At 42.5% G+C, this 20,222-nt stretch overlaps 1 protein-coding gene across 1 annotated transcript; it reads left to right on the top strand.

The window, feature by feature from the left end:
* Positions 1–7,285: 7,285 nt before the first annotated feature.
* Positions 7,286–19,763, top strand: fmr1 (fragile X messenger ribonucleoprotein 1). Its single transcript, XM_080465840.1, has 15 exons — positions 7,286–7,688; positions 11,122–11,174; positions 11,273–11,366; positions 11,454–11,525; positions 11,920–12,068; positions 12,562–12,655; positions 12,741–12,857; positions 14,319–14,489; positions 15,013–15,091; positions 15,173–15,303; positions 15,390–15,476; positions 15,736–15,976; positions 16,589–16,780; positions 17,757–17,836; positions 18,842–19,763. The coding sequence occupies exons 1-15, from the start codon at positions 7,638–7,640 to the stop codon at positions 19,178–19,180; spliced, it is 1,950 nt and encodes a 649-aa protein (XP_080321966.1). The 5' UTR covers positions 7,286–7,637; the 3' UTR covers positions 19,181–19,763.
* Positions 19,764–20,222: the final 459 nt, after the last annotated feature.

A 20,222-nucleotide genomic window follows, 5' to 3' on the forward strand; every position in this document is an offset into this window, starting at 1 on the left:
TGACAGTCAGAATGCCTGATCACCTCAGTTCAAACACTGTGCAAACCCAGAGAGCCATTGTCTGAGGCGTTGATATCTATTTATGATCTGTCTTCTCAGGAGACGTGTAGCTCTACAAAGGCAAGGATCAGCCAGCTGGTCCACATGAGTCGATTGACATTACCGTAACATCGCAGGAAGATTTGTAGTCAATGTAACTGTGTCGGCAAATCTGTGACTTCAAGAGGAGATTTGCATTTTTTTGCTTTTCACTGTACAAACAACGCCTGAGCTCAATCGGAGCTCGGCAACAGAACACAGGAACTCTGGGAGAAGCAACCAGTGATCAATCTTCTGAACCGCTTACTCTGCTGAGGGTTGCAGGTGGCGGCGGACCGTGCGACTTTGGATCCATTTACCATAATCTCAGCATAACCGGGCCCATTCAGGCGCTGTGGGAAGTGCGTGCTCGTCTTAAAACAAAAGAAAAATATGAATATGTGAATCGTGAAGCTAAAATCTGAACGTCTTGGCTTCAAGTGGCTGAATAAAGGAGGGTGTGATTTGCCAACTTGACCTACTTTTGATGTGTTTCCGTTGGAATTCCATGTTGTCTTCGGAGACGTGGAGAAGTTGTAAAAAAAAAAAACGGTTCTGATTTCTAATTTGAAGAATTTCGAAGACCTCGAGTTGCTATTCAAATATGTTTGCACACAATGTGACTTGTAACCTCAATGTTTTATTTAGCATTTGACTGTTGAGTCGATCATACGTAGAGGTCGGCCATTGTGTTGCCTGTGTGCATTGACGTCTTGGTTCCTGAGTAAAAACAGCTTTTCCAGCTGCGTTGGGAAGCTAAAAACTCTTTTTTCTGAGTTCGGAGTTAAGAAAAACACGGCATTTCTGAACACATTACGAACACATTTCTATGGAAAAATAACATTTTCAGCATCAATATTTCACTTAAAGCTTTCCGACTAGCTTTCTCGTCATTTCATGTCACAAGCGCCCGGTTTACACAGATCCAACAGTTACAGTATGTGCTTGTATTTCCTTTCATTAGTACAATAATGTTTTCTAACTCGTCGTGCTTTTGACTCTTTTTTTTTTTTCTCTGTTGTTGGTTGGTTTTTTTTTTTTATAATCTATGTTTGCTGTTAAAAGGATGCCTTGATATTTTGAAATTTAGTCCAAAAGTTTTCTGTGCATAAAGTCCAAGTGTGAAATTAATAAACATGATATTCACTCAGCGGAATTCATCCTTATAAATGGTGGTCGGTTAGTGGGGTTTTTTTTCTTCTTTTTTTTCATTACCCCAAATATAGGCTGCAGACATGTTCCGAGATGTCAAACCCTGGTGGACACGCCCACTGTCATCAACATATAAAAGCACCAGCCTTCATAATATAAGTTATGAACAATTTCTCAATTTCCCTCTACATTAGAGAAAAGCGTCTCATTTTGGGTTTTCTTTGGCATTTGCTCATCTAAATTCCAGCAAACTAAACCTGGAGACATTTATCTGCGGTGGGAAGCCACTGAGATACAAGATTGAAAATTTTTTAGAAGCTGATTCAGAATTATACAAAAAAAAAAAAAGAAGAAGTCCCGTACAAAGATATTACGCTACAATAACGCTTATCAAACATGAATATTATGTCAATGAAATGAACATGTTGAGTTTGAATTTTAGACACACTGTCCAATGATCCGGAAATCTCAGATTTCACTGGAATACTTACAAGTGTACATGATTATACTACTTCTGCATTGTGTTTCCCGACAAGGCAACATTGCTTACGGTCGCTATTAACGGGGGAGTAGGGACGTTCCAGCAACCAAGAGAAAGGAATACTCATGAACACCGTCAAACCATGAATTTAGAAAAGCATTAAGCAGCAACAGGGCGGCATTTTGCATCCATGTGAGATAAATGATGCACACAGTACTTTGTTTGCTCCAAACGTGTAGAAGTGAGGTTCATAATAGATATCCGACCTTGTGAACCTAAAGTTTCTCCCAGTCCAGCCTTTGGTGTTTAAGTACGTCGAACAATAAGAGGTGACAAAGACGCAGAACTGACATGAAGCTCGTTTACTATTTCAATGCTCCCCGTTTGGAAGTGGAGTTTTTCCAACGGGTAACTTTCCAGTTTTTCAGGTAACAAACCTTTACGCTGTATCCTGAGGCGACGCTGTCCAACCGGCTACGGTTTTCATTTTAAGTAGAACTGGCCGCTTGGTGGCAGACTGTCCATTCTCTAAGCCACAGGTCTCTGGGTCAAGGGGGACCAACCGGAATGGTCGTGGGTCCCTGGTCGTCCACAGTGAGAAGCATGAGAAGGGCAAGGGTGACACAAAACCACATGATATACTGTAGAAAATTAAAAAAAAAAAAGTTACAAACTTCCTGAAATAATGTCACCGGTGATTTTTCTCCCCCTACAAAAAAAATCTAACTTAAAGATCTTCAGCAGATAACCAAATATGTGTTCACTCTGCTCCGAGAGTCAAAACAAGTTGAAATAGCCTTCAGAATGGTGCCACTTGGTTGATATGGTTGATAGTTTTTCAGTGTTTCAGACTCTATGGGATGTCTTACCTGTATTTTTGCCGTGTCCCAACCACAAAGGGACTTAATGGAGCTCCACTCCTTACCTCTACACTCACAACACCTCGTCATAAGTCAGTCCGCCTCATCGTGTGCGCTGCCCAGCATTAGCATTATCATGATGTGTTTTTTTTATGAGCCATCTGTTTTGATCGTACACTCCTTTGATTCCTCGCTGCTCGCCTCGCTCCCACGCACGGGAACTTCGGGTTTCACGTCTGGCTTTCCGTTCTCTCCCTCTCTGCCCCGTGTCTCGTTTCGCCCCCCCATGTGTCGCCCCGTTTCGCCTGCCCTCTCGTTCTATTTCTGTCTTTATGTCGCTCTACTTTATCCCTTTAAGTCCCTCCATACCCGTCTCAGATTTCACTGTCAGTGCCTCTGTGTGTATCTGCAATCCCCTAATACTTTCAATTTCTTTCCCCCTGGCTGCATCACGCCGCTCGCTGGCTGCCTTCATCCTTCCCGTCTCTCTCTGGCAATCTGGGACTTGTGGTCTTTGGCGAGAAAACGTCATTCTCAAGGAGATCGAATGTCTGTTGATGAATGCAACAGATGAATGTTGCAGAACTTGGGGGTAATTAGAAGTCTGAAGCTGTAAAACATGAGAACTTTAATTGGATTGTTGATCACCCATGTATCATTCGTTCATTTGTTTTTCCACTGTCGTGTCGAGTTCCATCCATCTTCAACCCTGCTTGACCCAATCACAGGACAAACCTGGGTGAATGTGGAGATACCGATTAACCTCATGTATTCACATTACTGTGTAAGGAAACCTGAGTACCCACACGCGAAATGAGAACATGCAAAATGCACAAAGGTCCCACACCCAATCCGGACTGGACATTTTCATTATGAGGGAAAAGAACGAACCATAAGCCTCGGTGGGCCACATGTGACCAATCTAATCTTCACAGAATACCAACATCTCAAATGCTTTAACTTAGTTATCCTGGAATTCCTTCTTCAAATGATTTCCGTGGCATTTAGACATACATATTTTAACAAATTCTTCCTTAATGACAGGAATGTTCAAGGTATTTCACAAAGACAAAAGGTAGCTCGCTTTGAAGGAGTCATATTATACAATTGTTTTTTTTACCACTTTCACACTTGTTTTGTTCGTCCAAAAATATTGTATTCAAAGTTTATTGCCCAAAATCCACCTATTCCTTGATTTTGAGCCACTTGAATATTCAATCACATGAGCTACATTCATAATCTGCTGTGTCTGTGTAAGCTGGACCGTCTCCTCCCACACGCGCCCATCTTGGGAAGAGGAGGAAGTACTTCCTCTCGTGGTGCACTGGAGTAATTTCATCCTGCAAAGCTGCCTCGTTGTGGGAGGAGACAAAGTGAGGGCCTACCTTGATTGAGATTGGCTAAACCCCCTATGACACTATATAGGGTTTGATTTCTGATTCACTCATTGGAGCAACACACTTTTAAAAAATTGAATGAAGCCAGGGAGAGAAATGAGAGACTTTCCTCACTTCTGGGACGTCATTCCCAATTATGGGGACTCATAATACTGTTGGAAAACCATTAGAAAGTGAAATTTGCACTGTGTCACCCCTTTAACTGCTATACCTGATGTAAATGCAAGGACGATTACTGCCACCTGCTGGTCAGTTCTAGGTCTCAGTGTTACATTCTATCTGCTACTCCTACTGAAACGACACGATCCCTAGTGGACGGATTAGGAACAGCAGTTACTTTTGTTTGAGAATTTTTGTAATTAATATCTTCTTTGCTATTTTAATACTGTGTGAGGGCTTCCTGTGGTATATGAATTAAACCTTCCTGCAGGATGGATAAGGCTTAATGGTCACGTTTCGACCTAAATGTATGGTCAATCAATGACATTTGGAGATTTTGAGGTAAAGCTATTTTTGGTAAAACTGTTAATAAGAGGTGCCAAGAAATGAAAAAAAAAAAAAAAGCCACGCTCTCATTGTGGGTAAATGCATGCCCTCATAGTTGTTACATGTTTGAATAGATTATAAGTGATTCCATCTGATTGGATTGTCCCCATCAGATTGATATCATCCAAGGACTGGAGGAGGAGGTGTAACCCGGTTTATGATCTGATCAAAGTCCATGTAAACAGGACGATCTGGTCTCTCAATCGGAGATGATTCAATCAGACGTGAGCATGTGAATGCAGGTACTACGTTAGGCCTGGTAAAACCTCTCACCTATCTTCCATCCATCCATCCACCCATCCAACCATCCATCCATCCACCCATCCATACATCCATACATCCATACATCCATACATCCTTCCAGAAACCACACAATCACAGCTAAGTGCAATCCAGAATCATAAAAGTCTCTAGAGGATAATAATAATATAATAATAACTTTATTTATATAGCACTTTTCAGAACGCATGTTCCACAAAGTGCTTTTCAGTAAAAACACAAACAAAAAGTCAGACGAGACAGAGGAGACAAGCTATCAAAGAGACGGACAAGCGGTCATCAAACAGATGGAAAATTATAGACAAAAATTATTATTATTGCCGACAAAACACCACTGGCGTAGGTGGCCTAGAGAGAGAGCATGCAAAAAGATAAAAGGGCAACATTTTATTAAAAATGGAGGCTTCAATTAAAAGTGAGTCTATAAAAGTGGGTTTTTAAAAGAGATTTCAAAGAAGTCACTGATTCTGCAAGCCTTATCTCCTCGGGCAGGTCATTCCAAAGTCGAGGGACCCTGGTGGAAAATGCCCGGTCACCCTTAGATTTAAGTTTTGACTTTGGGATGACCAGGAGGGATCCACCTGAGGATTTAAGGCTGCGGGCAGGCTTGTATTGGGTCAGCAGGTCAGTAATATAACTGGGTGCCAGACCTTGAAGAGCTTTAATAGTAAGTAGCAAAATATTAAAAATCAATTCTAAAACAGACTGGGAGCCAGTGGAGGGAAGCCAGGACAGGTGTGATGCGTTGTCGCCTGTTAAAACCAGTAAGAAGCCCAGCTGCTGCATTTTGGATAAGTTGGAGGCGATGGAGGAGCTTTGATGGGATACCGGATAGGAGGGAGCTGCAGTAGTTGAGGTGGGTGAAGATGAGAGGATGAATGAGTTTTTCCAAATCTGGACGAGAAAGTATTGGCTTCAATTTGGATTGACTTCTTCCATCAGAGTATCTAATGAATAAAACATGTGACCCTAAGTTGTATAGGTTTCTCTCCTCCATTTTGAAATCGCAGGATATTCAAGTTTTATCGTCATAACAATATCAGCATGTACACCAGATTGACTGAAATAGAAATTACATTTCCACACACTTTGTATTCATGCTCTGCAAATATAAAATGACAGACTTTTTAATATAGAAGAAAAAAGTGAGAAATCGCAGGTAAAGAGTGAAAATTGTGCGATTGGCTAAAAAAGAGCCATTCTCACAAATTCCCACCAAATAAAATTTGTCTGGAGCCGCAAAGCATGCTCATTATCCGAAATAAATAAAAAACATTAAAAAAAAGGTTGCATTAAGTTTCATCGATATATTTTATTACAGTTTAAGCAGTTGTAATTATTTTTAAAGGTTTTTTCTATGGATTAAGCCATTTTATACATTTTGGCTATTTTAGCCTCTTTAGCTATTTAACTGTTTTTGACCACTTTATGTTAATCAGTATTCAGAGCCGTTTTAGCTTAGCTTTGCAAGCATTTTTTCCATTTTTGGCTTCTTTTTTCTTTAATGTTCTACATATTTCCTTTGATTTCTTTTTCTTTTTTACCTTTTTTTTCTATTTTCCCCTTTTTTCCTATTGTTTACCTTTTCTTTTAAAGAAACTTTTTTGATGTCTTTATTTTTCAATTTTTTTTCTTTATTTTCCCACTTTTTTCTTTTGTCATCATTTTTCTTTTGTTCCATCTTATTATCCCTTTTGTCTTCCTTTGGTTTTTTTTTCTTTCTTTTCCTTTTTGTCTTTTTTATCCGTCAATTTATTTTCAGAACAAAATGAAACATGAGCAGAACAAACGGCAGGTGCCAGTCAACATGGTGTGCACTGTAGTGGGTCATACCTTTATGGATTACAGTGCTTGATACAACTGTAGCTTTATAATGGTGGACTGACACCATTATAAATGCTGTGTCAGGCGTGTCTGTGTCACCTGAGGTGGCACAGCCACGCCTACCAAAAGCATGACATACCAGGGAGCCTGACTAGCTCATTTCTCCAATTTCGAACTGTTTTTTATTCTTTTTCTATTCTCTTCCTTTTTTTTCTGCCCCATCCGCTAAGGCTGACATAAGGGTTTTACCTTCTTTCTTCTTTATTTTTTAACCTGTCGATTCAACCATTTTTGAAAAATCAGTGTGGAATGCAAAAAAAAAAAAATAATCAAATACAGAAGAAAACCAAACGTTTATTAACCTGACTTATTTGCCTCTTGTTACAACAGGAGGAGCTGAAGGTTGCAGACCTCTGCTTTAATCACAATTTGCTGATGACACTCTGCTATTCAGGCGGATTCACGGTGTAAACAGACGGTTGTTGAGTTTGCATGTTCTTATGTGTGTCGCTCGTCTTGCTCGTGCTCCCTGCTGGGTGTCGCTGGGTATCGCTGGGTGTAGCTGTGTGTAGCTGTGTGTCGCTGGGTGTAGCTGAGCGTAGCTGTGTGTTTGAGAGCGTTTCCCGTGGAGAGCACCAATAGGCTGCGCGGAGCGGAGCGGACTCGGTGGACTCGAGTGGAGGAAGAGAAGCGGAGAGGTCACATGGAGAGATGCAGCCAGCTCGAGCTGCTCCGCCGCTAATCACACAACAACTAGCCGCCACGCGCTAACCGGGCTAGCCGCGCGCTTCGGCTTCACGCTCGCCATTCACACGGAATTACAAAGGGGAAGAACCCGAGAAGGGGAGACGGCATTACGGGTACACAGGGCTCCCCGGGCCTCCGCTTGCACACACACCCCGGGCTGGGTATTCGTGCTACCCGGCGACAGCTCACTCTGCCCCGGCTAGCGGCAGGCTAGCCAGCGAGCTAGCTGGCTGCTAACGTCGCTGACGATTGTTCGCCGCGGTAACGTGCGTCATGGAGGACCTGGTGGTGGAGGTGAGGGGGACCAGCGGCGCTTTTTACAAGGTGAGTGCGGTTGGTTTTGTGTTCTCCGTCCTCCGCGAGGCTGCCCGGGGCTGGGAGCCGTGTCACCGGGGCTGAGCACGGAGGTTGCGAGCGGGCCTCGGTGCCTCCACCGGGACGTGCAGGCTGAAGAGCCCGTAAACAAAGCTAACGCTGCGGGGCTGTTTCACCTAATAAAAGACACGGTTTGACTGTGATCCCTGCACCGTGTGGCATCCCGGTAGTGTGGATCACTCAGTGTGGCGTGTTGATGCTTCCAGATGAATGGGCTGGTCTGCGGGCTCTCCATTGAGAAGACCTGCCCCTGGTCCAGGACCCATTCTGCACTAACAATGTCTTGCATTTTTGCCATTTTCTCAGCAAGTAGCACGACCAGGCTGCAGCATGACCTATATTTACCAGTGGGCTGTCAAGATATACTGTAATACTCCTGGTCAGTAACATGAGCTGGACAGTGTGAGAAGACCTACATACCAGTCTCTACTGTTGAATGGTGCCTACATATTGGCATTTGGCAGGCATGTGTTACCAATGCATGGTGTCCAAACCGAAGCCCAAATGCACACTGAATCGTCAGGAGACTCTTTTGTAAAAGAGCCTTACTAACATAGGAGTAAAGGAAAGTGTGAATTACTGTAATGTTGACCTAGCCTCACTGTAGATCAGGCGTGTGAAATGCTTAGTTCAGGGTCACATCCAGTCCCAATTTCATCTTACATGGGTCAGACTGGTGAAATAGTGTCATAATAACCTTTAACTATAAAGTTTTTATTTATTGTGGTCTAGTATACATGGTGACAATGTCTATAGTTTCACTGAACCAAACAAACACTACTGAAAAAAATTACAATGTCAAAAGAAAGACAAATTTCATGAAAACCTTTTGTTCAAAATACAAGAACTGTCAGCCCCCCCCCCCCCAAAAAAAAAATTCTAAAACTGTAATTATGCATGTTTTTAGAGACTCTACCTGACAGCATGGCTTTGAGGCTAGTTTGCTATCTTTATCTTTATTATAGTTTGCATGATGGACTAGACTTGAACGCTTAATGTACTGTTTTCGGGCTACACGATATATCGCGATACCAAAATTAGACGATACTTGAAGAATTATGTTTCCATATGCTGTGCATTTATGGGTGTATCCAGTCAGATGGATCACCGCTGTATTTGACTGTATGATATCAACAATAAAAGTGCAAAAAAAACCAGAGTGAAAATATCAAAGTTGACTGTCCGGAAATGGTTCAAGAAGAGAAAGAGCACTGTTATTTGGAAGGACAAAGACTGAAGTGTTGGTTTATTGCAAGACCTATCAAAAAACGTGACGTTATCTTTCGTTTAACTAATATCCTGAACCAGGACTGCAGCGTATTTCTAATCACATGTCTAATCAGTTGCATTTGAACCATTGTGTTGCGTTGATAACAGAGACAGTGACGACATCTTTGTCATGATAACACAAATATCGACAACAAAGTGCCTATCAAGGTCCATGGTTGATGCGTTTAGTAAAGCAATCTGAAATCCCTGAAATGTATCACCATTGTGCATTGATAGGATGTGTTGAGACTGAATAAAGTCTGTTGGACAGCCTTAAACTGACCAGAAATGATTGTTTCTACTTCACAAAAACTCACTAAATTGGCTGGAGAAAAATATTTTGATGACATCAGTTGTATTAATCTGGTTTTTGGTTCAAAAGCACCACATCAGGTAATCATACAATATGTCACGAGTATCATGATAGCGATACACTTGCAATATATTGCGATAGTTTGCCAGTGCGACAGGCAGAAATATTGCAATTAACCTTAAAATGTCTGCATAAGTATTAGTTTGAAAGTTACTAGGTCTACATAAGGTTCACTTGAAGAGAACGCAGAAGTCTGTTGTGAAGAACAATGTTCACGCAGTGTCTGAGTGAGCCTGGGCACACTCAGCTGTGAACTCAGTGTTGTGAAAGCAGTGGCACCACAGACATCTTGTTAATAACCATCCAGAATGACTGGAGTCGTTAAAAAAAATTGCGAGACTATCAAATTCTGCCTCAAAGATCTGAGAGTTTCTACTGTGTTTAGTCACTTTTAAAAGGTTAGGGTAGGTTTCTGGTAGCGTATAAACTAAATGATAAATGGATTGGCAATTGGTAGATTAGGAGGATTTTTGCCATAAAACACCATCAATGAATGAAGAACAAGTTTGGATTTTAAATTTGGTACCGTAAGTATCGAATCCTGAAAGGATCAGGATACTCGATCTGGGGACATTCCGAATTGGGACATAATGTCAACATCTATCAACTGATTCAGTAGTAGGGTATATTAAGCTGCTCCATTTTATAAACATCATCACATCAAGACGTTGTTCACCTGAAACGCTGTCGGACTTATACCAGACCTGTAGTGGTGCCGTAACACTGCCACTGAAAAACCCAACAAACCGTTGACCTAAAAACACCTGAATCTACGCAAACTTGAGTTCTGGATCGACTCCCGCTTCGGGTCCCAATTGATTTTAACCTAACAAGATTACAAGAGGATGAACATTTGCTGTAAAAGCCAAAGGAAGCCCAGTAGCTTCTGTACCTGTACCCAACACAACCCTGCAGTCGTACATCGATGTGTTGTTGGTTGTCGGCTCCTACCGGGGTCAGTACAGGAGTTGACAGATTATCGTAGACGTGTAGCTCAGACCAAGGCCCGGTGAGCATCCCAATCTCTTCGGGGTTCAGAATTATTCAATTAAGAGACTTTAATTAACCCACTTAAGCTGCTTGGAAACGTCCCTGAATGAGCTTCACACCGTCCTGAAACGCTCCTGTTTGTCATTAGAGGCTCTCATTGTTGTTTCAAAGTAGTAATTTATGATCCTTCTGTCATGAATGAGCTTTGTGGTAAAGGACTCCCTCATAATTTAACTTTGCTCTTGTCTTTGAACATAAACATAATGAGTGCATTAATCTGCCGAGTGACGGTAATGCTGCAGAAATATTCAGTCTCTTGTCAGGACGGCTGTAAATCAGTTAAATAAACTGCTTTTCTTATTGGAGGCACTATTTTGAACGTCTTGTCCCCAGTTTTGGGATTTAAACTTGAACTTTGCACACATTGTTTTGGTCAGCATGATTGCAGGGATTCTTTTGGGGGCGGGGGTCCCGTTTTTTTGTTTGTTTGTTTTTTATTGGTTCGTTTCATCCGTCACAGAGCGTTAGCGTGCTAAGCTAATGCAGCCCGCAAGCTCTGTCGCCGTCGCCTCCTTCCAGGCAGCGCTTGTCCTACTTACAATATTTGACACACATGGATGCAGACTGGGGAAAAAGAGGGAGGTGAAGCCTAATCTGACCCCAAGGCCAGATATTAACCCCCCCCCCCCCCAAAAAAAAAACCCCCAAAATGAAATCAAAGTGTTAATTCATTCTTGTGTTTCCTCTCAGGCCTTTGTGAAGGATGTTCAGGAGGGATCAGTCACGGTGGCATTCGAAAACAAGTGAGTAACGTGCACGAGCAAATGTGACTGGATGTGATGTGTCATCATTGGGCAATGCTTTCAAAAAATAACACACAAAACCCTCGTGTGTGTTCCAGCTGGCAGCCGGAACGTCAGATCCCCTTCCAGGATGTTCGCTTTCCTCCTCCGACCGGTTTCTGCAAGGAGATCAATGAGAGCGATGAGGTCGAGGTAGGACTTCACAGCAGCTTCACCCAAGAAAAGAAGAAGAAGAAAGAAAAAAAAGGGCACATATCAAAGTATCTGCTTGTCTTCCAGGTGTACTCCAGGGCCAACGACAAGGAGCCGTGTGGATGGTGGCTGGCCAAGGTCCGCATGGTGAAAGGAGAGGTGAGGCTCACCTCGCACTACAGTCGGTTGAACATGATCAGGTTTGAAAAGTTGCTCAAGGCCTCGTTTCCACGGCAATGTTTTTTGGATGTTCATTCACACAACAACGGTGCTCGGAGTATTTCAAAAGTGCTCCGACTCGGTGTCCATGGAAACTTTGGAAAGCGCCACATTTGTGAAACGCTGCTACTGATTGATGGGCTCTACTACGTCATGGAGCAAGTTCAGAAACTCCACATGCGATCCAGATGATGGGGCAGTGCTCGTGCATTTCATTAGAGAAGCTGTTAAATTCAAGAGTGATCAGCCTGCGTGGACATCATATATGATAGTCTGTGTTTCTGTAGGCAGGCGATTCTCAGTCAGAACTTGATCCCTGTGTGTGTTTTTCCAGTTCTACGTTATAGAGTACGCTGCGTGTGACGCTACGTTGAATGAGATCGTGACTCTGGAGCGGTTACGGCCCGTCAACCCAAACAAACCGGCCACCAAAACCACCTTCATCAAGATCCGGCTGGACGTCCCCGAAGATCTACGGCAGATGTAAGGTTCACATACACAAAGATCACTTTCAAACTACATTCAGAACCATCTCTGAGTGGATCTGCTTTTGTTTTTATTATCTTTATTTGATTTTATTGTACTATCATAGTGTGTCAGGGGCCTTTTAATGTGCTTTATAAAAACAAAACATTAATATTAAACGGTTGGCAGGGTAGTGTTTTTTTTCCCCTTTTTATTTTTAATCTTTTATGAAAAATTTCCTCTTTTCTTTTTTCTTGTTTGTTCTTGTAATTTCCTTTTTTCTTTCTCCAAATGTTTGCAGAGCCACATGTTCTAGTATTAGCCCAGCCAGATGAGTAACAACATGCGGCTGAATTAAAAAAAAAAAAGGAAAGAAAAACTGTTTTCTCGCAGTTTTAGCTTTCACATCATATAACTGATTACATATTTTAGATATTGTCGAGTTACATAATATCCACGTACAGTTTAATACCAGGAGAAGATCTCTGACTTTAATCTTCTGTGTCTCCAGGAGCTCCAAGGAATCTGCACACAAAGACTTCAAGAAGGCTGTGGGAGCGTTCAACGTCACCTACGACTCCGAGAAGAAGCAGCTCGTCATCCTGGTCGGTCACCGATTCATTTCGTCACAGTGAAAACTCTCAGCGGTAAAGCTCGACTGTAAACTGAAGAGTTTGTGTTCGCCTGCAGTCGGTGAACGAGGTGACCACGAAGCGGGCCAACATGATGAGCGACATGCACTTCAGGAGCCTCCGAACCAAACTGTCCCTGATGCAGAGGAACGAGGAGGCCAACAGACAGCTGGAGGTACACACTGCACCAGAGACATGACGTTCATTATTTAACTTTAATCCAACTCTTTTAGATTATTTCTCGTTATTGTATTCTGAAGTGTTAATGACCTCCACAAATGAAGAATGCAGTTTAAAAAGCGTTGTATGATAAATTACTTAGTCTGACAGAACAACACAGATTTTTATTGTACCATTTCATTTCACACAAAAAGTCATATGTATAACTTGTTTTAGTGAAAGCTGCGTGTAATGCACACTCAGCGTAACGTGCACAACTCGAGTTCAGCCCAACTCTAGAAAAAACCATGGCCACGGCCTTGAAGTGGAAGGAGATGAAGAAGAGGAGAGCGAGGACAGAGAAAAACCAGCACGGAGAATCACAGCAATGTTTATAGTTCAGAGAATAAAAACAGATCTTTTATTTTGAAAAAGAAGAAGAAGCAAAGTACAGTGCATGTAGACAAGAGACAAGAAGGAAACACTAAAAGTAAAACTGTTAAGGAGAACGATGCAGCATGAAGAGATGCAGGAGGACAAAGAGACAACATAACTAGAGTAATGTATATAGTTTTGAGAACAAGAGACAAGAAGAGAGAAACACCATTTGCTGTATCCATCTGAGGTACATTTTAATAATGTACACACTTTGTGTTAATATCATATCCTGTAACTTTTCACGCTCACTTACTCTGTGTTAATAACTAGAAAGAAGTGAACCAGAGGAGAAGAGACAGGGAAAGACTAGAGCATGGAGAGAAGAGGGACATGTACAGTTCCTATAAATAGAATACTTTATGATGGGTAATACATTCAGAAAGAACAGGACTTTCAGGTTTTTTACAACACAGCAAATCACCTGTTGCCTTTATTGGATTTTCTTGTCTTGTTACAATAGGAAACAACATGAAGGTCCGTTTAGACAACAACTTTGCTTGAAGTCTTTGAAAACGCAACTATTTGAAAATACACTGTTTCTGTGGAAACGGGAGGGAAAACACAAACAAAACGATGCTCTTTCACTTGAACGTTGTCGTGGAAACGGGGTCTTAAAAGATGCAATGATATTGGATTTCATCTTTAAATATCCTGTATAGTCCTTTAAACTACAAGCGTTGTTTTTACTGTGCTTTATAAGTAGTCTTTCACTTTGATTAGAATACCCAGTACTCAAATAATTCACTTAAGTGAAACTGAAGAGTCGGTATACAAATAAATATTTGAGCATTGGATTAAAACCTACCAGAGTAGTAACTGCTGAATGACCTCGTCACTCTTTGAGAAGAGACATAAATAAACCTCAACAAAATAACATGAACTGGACGGGACGTTTTCGTAATGAAGAAATGAATGAATGGATGGAAGTGAGTCTTTTTATTCAGCCTTCTGATATCTTCTGATTCTCGCTCCGTTTGGTGTGTGCATGTGTGTGTGTGTGTTTGGTGTGTGCGTGTGTGTGTTTGGTGTGTGTGTGCAGAGCTCCAGGCAACTGGCCTCCAGGTTCCACGAGCAGTTCGCCGTCCGGGACGACCTGATGGGTCTGGCCATCGGCACTCACGGCGCCAACATCCAGCAGGCGCGGAAAGTTCCTGGAGTCACCAACATCGACCTGGACGAGGAGACGTGCACCTTCCACATATACGGAGAGGTGGGTGGGGGGACGGGGGACGGAGGGGGACACTTCATTGTGACCATTCATGACCTAATTACACACAAAATGACAGCAAAACAACCTTTACAAGCATCATTTAGAAAGACCCGCTCAGTATGAACCAAAGAATGAATATATGACAGTCCATCATCTATTTGTCATTAGAAAACTCCACAAAAGAAACTTTAATTTCCAAGAAATGCAGCCGTATTTCTGTATTGATAATTATAATCGGCACATTTTCAAAGGATTTATTTTTTATGCTACAATTATTGTAAATACATTATATTTATCTTTTTAACTGTAATAAAGCTAATAAACATAATAACTTGCCTCTAATGTGTTCGGAAAATAGATTTTAATTACTTTAATTTTAAGCTTTAATCCTCAAGTCTAAAATACTTTAATGATATATAGTTTTATTGTTCCATTGTTGGTTGTTCCAGACGTGTCAGGAAGTTATTCCATGGCGATCCACTTCCAGAAGCTTCTTCTTGACTCTCCTCTGTTTCTGTCCCAGGACCAGGACGCCGTCCGTGTCGCCAGAAGTTACCTGGAGTTTTCAGAAGACGTCATCAAAGTTCCCCGGAACTTAGTCGGTGAGACGAGGCGGCCGGCGAGGACGCACCTGTGGCGTGTCAGCGGGATTAGAAGAGACTAACAGATCGTCTCTTCTGCAGGAAAAGTGATCGGGAAGAACGGCAAGCTGATCCAGGAGGTGGTGGATAAGTCTGGCGTGGTGCGGGTTCGGATCGAGCCCGAAAGCGACAAGAAGACCCCGCCACCGGCGGCGTCGGCGACTTCAGACGAGGTGAGCGCGAGACGAACGCCGAGGCGTCGCGGCGGACATGGGAGACGATCGGCTGGAATGTGACTGTCTCTCTCCTCCGCTCTCAGGGAATGGTTCCGTTTGTGTTCGTGGGGACGAAGGAAAGCATCTCCAACGCCACAGTGCTGCTGGACTATCACCTCAACTACCTGAAGGTTAGTGCCACGTGTTGATACGGCTCTTATTTGTCTTTATAAACATTTACAGGTTAAACATTTTGAACAATATAGCTTGACGAGAGAGAAAACGGTTCACCTCGACCACAAACACACAGATCAAAAGGTTTACAATTTTTAATTTCTGATCTTAAAAGTAGCCAAGGCGATGAAGTTGTTGCTGCGTGGGGTCGACTTGGAGAAGCGTAAAGGTGAACTCCTCTTGTGAACATGCTCTACCTGCTCTGTGTCCTCCCAGGAGGTGGACCAGCTGCGTCTGGAGCGGCTTCAGATCGACGAGCAGCTCCGACAGATCGGGGGCGGCGGTGGCGGCGGAGGGGGGACGGGACCCCGGAACCCCAAAGACAAAACCTACGTGTTCGATAACGGCATGGGGCTGGGCATGGGCCGGGGGGCCGGAGGAGGGGGCAAGCCCTACGCAGGCGGTGGAGGACGAGGGGGGCGAGGACGGAGAGGGGGAGGGGCCGCCTTCGCCTCAGGTACCATCGGATATTGAACTGGTTCTGATCGCAGGTTTTCTTCACATGAAGGGAAATGGTCTAAAGTACCGCTCTGCCACTTTTCATATTCAAGGACGCGTTTACACACAGTCTGCAGATTAATTCTTCAGAGCGACCTCTGTGAATACTTTTCTCCTTCTTTCTGCTTTTCTTCCTGTTTTATTTTTACTTTATTTCTTCATATTTTTTCTTATTCTTTCATTTCTCTCTTTTTCTTTAGTTTTTTCATTTTCCTTTTCCTATCTGTTTCTTGTTTACTTTTCTTTTTTCCTTTTCATCCTTTTTTTCTTTATTTTATTTTCTGTATTTATTTTTTATTTTTCCCTTTTTTATTTGTCTTTGTTTTTCTCTTCCTGGAAAAAAATGTGTACTATGAATTTTACATTTTCTTTTGTTTGTTTGTTTGATCTATTTGATCCTTTATCCATCCCAGCTATTATAATACTTTTATGTATTTTTATCCAGGAGACGACAGCAGTTATGATAAACCGTGTGGAATGCGAATATGAAAATGACAATATGTTCACTTACAATAGATTCTCTGAACGCCTCGTGGAGTCACAGTTTGACCTTTGACCTCTGTCCCCGCAGGCACCAACTCTGAGGCCTCCAACGCCTCGGAGACGGAGTCGGACCACCGAGACGAGCTGAGCGACTGGTCGCTGGCGCCCACTGAGGAGCTGATGAGCGGAGGCGGGACTCTGCCCCGGCGGACAGACGGCAGGAAGCGAGGCGGCGGCGGGCCGAGGGGCCGGGGGGGCCGCGGCAGAGGAGGATATAAAAGTAAGATTCTCCCCAAAACTCCAGAGTCGATCTGTTTAACGTCTGGAAAATTGTAGAATAGAAAACTAAAAGAGGGAATGAGAAGAAACAAGTGATTTGATTAAGTAACAATTTAAAATGTTAAATAAAGACGTTTGTTTAAAGAAGCAGAGCAGCCTTTTATTGTGGCGTCCCCTAAGGCACACCTGTGCAATAATCATGTCTAATCAGCATCTTGATATGACACACCTGTGGGGTGGGATGGATTATCTCGGCTCACTAACAGATTTAGACAGATTTGTGAACAATATTTGAGAAAAGTAGGTCTTTAGTGTTAATACAAAATGTTTTAGGTCTTTAAGTTCAGCTCATGAAAAATGGGAGCAAAAACAAAAGTGTTGCGTTTATATTTTTGTTCAGTATATTAACATCTTCTCTACATTTATAAGCAGAAAAAAGCCGTTATTAACCATTCCAAACAGCATTTGTGTTCAGTGGATTATTGGCCAATACACATTTTTATACAAACTTTCCTAAACTTTGTGATCATAAAAGTATTTTATCAACTTGACCCATCAACAATAATACGTAACACTCAATAGTTGTCATATTTCCTCTTGGATGGAAACAAACCACATATTTTGTGCAAGAAAACTTCATTTTGAATTCTAATCCATAAAAGTTAGATTTGTTATTTTTGAATTTTTGCAGATTGGTGATAAAAAGTTGCAATATTATTTTGGTGCTCGGTTTAATTTTTCGATACAATTCAAAATCACTTCTCATAAATTGGCAATAGGACCAATCATAGATTTTTAATGTCGTGCATTGAACATAATGACTTTTTTTATTGGATATTATTGACTAAATGTGTATTCTTTTTTTTTTGTCAAGTGAAATATTCTGTATGGAATCGCCTCTTGAAAATATTTGAAGAATGACCCATGTATCATGAAGTGTGCAGATCATAAGTTATTAATTGTAAGTGTTTTGTCAGGCGACGACATGCAGTGGACTGAGCCCAGACCACGTCACCTCCGAGACCCCAAAACACGAGTGCAGGAAGACACGCTCCAGGTAACACACACACACACACACACACACACACACACACACACACACACACACACCACTACATCACTGTGTGAAACACTGAGCAGGGAGTGTCTCCATGGCAACAGATGCTGATCTCCATGAGTTGGCTCTGTCATCCGCCTTGTATGGCCAATTTGTTTTGCAGTTTTTTGAAATGGTTCGGCGTTAATGTACCAGAATCTAATCGATTGGCCCTGAACATTTCATGCAATTCGGGTCAGTCTTTTTTGCAAAAGGTTTGTCAAATACATAAATACATGCAGACGAAAACACAACCTTCTTGGCCAACTTCGTTGGTTTGAAGGTTATAAATGTCGGTGTAAACTAATGCCGTTCCACTTTTATTTCTATATCAATTTTATGTTTGACATATTTAACGTGTGAAAATGAGTGAATGTGATTAACAGTGTAAAGCACTAGGGGACTGCGTTACGCAGTGGAAAAGTGCTTTTTCAGTGAAATCCATTACAAACAACACAGACCGGTAAAATAGTCACATAACAAGCTTTGAATTTAAACTTTTACGTTTTTCCTTGTTGTGGCGCAGAGTATACGTGGTGAACATGTCCAGATTTTCACAAAACCAAACAGTTATTATGGAAAATGACTACGATCCCAATACAAAGGCAGTTTTAATCAAACCTGTGAGATTTCCTAAAACCTTCTACAGCTGCTGCATAATGCACGTTTTTACAAACTCAGCCTGGCAGCACGGCTGTGAGGCTAGTTTGATAGCAGCGAGGTGGCTTACTTTCATGGCAGCATCACCAATGTCTCAATGTCTCAGCTCGGGTCTCGTCTTTCTTAAGAAATTTATGTAAAAAAAAAAATCTGTTTTTTTTTTACATTTGTATCATTTTGTTGGTGGTTTGATTAGATTGGAGCCTCTTGCGGGCCGGGTTTAGCCCACAGGCCTTATGTTTGACACCGCTGGCATTAAAGAGTATTGTGATTCCTTATTAAGTGTTTTTAATCGTCCCTGCTCAGATCCGTGTGGATGGAAACGAGCGCAGCGTGCAGCACTCCTCAGGAGGCCGAGGAGGAGGAACAGCAGCAGCAGCAGCAGCAGCAACAGCAGGAGGAGGAGCAGGAGGAGGAGGAGGAGGAGGAGCAGCAGCAGCAGCAGCAGCAGCAGCAGCGGGACCTTCCTCCTCCCAGCAGGGGGCCATCGGCGCCATCGGCACCATCGGCGCCATCGGCACCAGCGGCACCAGCGGCACCAGCGGCGAGGGCCCGGCCCGACACCACCACCAGAGACCCCTGAGAGACCGAGGCATGAAGAAGGACAAACAAGAAGCTCCTGCACTGGTGAACGGAGTGTCGTAGATACACCACTGGAGGACACACACACACACACACACACACACACACACACACACCTAAACACACACACACTTACACACACAGGCAACTCATCACAGCATCGTAGAGTCTCCGGCTTTTTCTTTCTGTCTTAATCCACCGCGAGAAGCTGCAGTGAAGTGGAGGTGAACTGTTTCCTCTCCGGAGTCCGAGGGAAAGAGACAAAGTGCATTAACCCTCCTCACGTCTGTTTACGACTCATCCTTCATCGTTTCTCCCACTCGGGTAGAGAAAGAAATCCACCGACGGAACCCAAAGTAACCCGGCGGGAGGAAACACCTCCTCCACTTCAACCGTTTTTAACAGGAATCTTCTCCACGAGGGGGAAATCTTCACGTCTGTTGGTGACGCAAAGGTTCACAATGAAATCTTCTTCTACGCTTGAACGTACACGCTGCTCACACAGAGCTCATCTCATGTTGGAGGGGTTTTCACAGCCCGACGGGCAGGTTTCAACTTATCGGGACTCATCAGCGAGTGAAGAAAACGTAAATCTGAGGCGCCGCCGCGCAAAAAAAAAAAAAAAAAGTTGTTGGGAAAAATGTTTAATCAGCCAAGTCCGACCCGCCTGCAGAAGCTTTTACAGCCATTTTCTCTCGTTTTCTCACGTTTAACACAGAATCTTCACACAATGTTCCTCTGACTGTGATGTAAACAGAATTAAATTAGTCATGAGTTTTAATTTTTTTCTTGCCTCTGTTTGCATATCACTTCTCAGATGACAGGAAAACCTTTCAAAATGCACATTTCACCTCCAGATTCCCTTTCGAGGTTACCAACACGCTTATTTTGTCTGTTTCTGACTAATGAATAGAAAGTCAAAGGCTGTCTTGTGAAAACGTGCTTCCTCACACTCCTAAAGTGAAACGTTCACTTAAATACTTCTTAATTTCTCGGCTGTAACGGTCAGAATTTGTTGATAAATGATGATTTATAAACATGTCTGGTGATGATTTTGGTGATTTTAAACACGGTGATGAAATCCAGAAGCCTTTCCCTCCGACAA

This window comes from Lipophrys pholis (genome assembly GCF_963383615.2).
Source record: "Lipophrys pholis genome assembly, chromosome: 6".
In the NCBI taxonomy this organism is placed as follows: Eukaryota; Metazoa; Chordata; class Actinopteri; order Blenniiformes; family Blenniidae; genus Lipophrys; species Lipophrys pholis.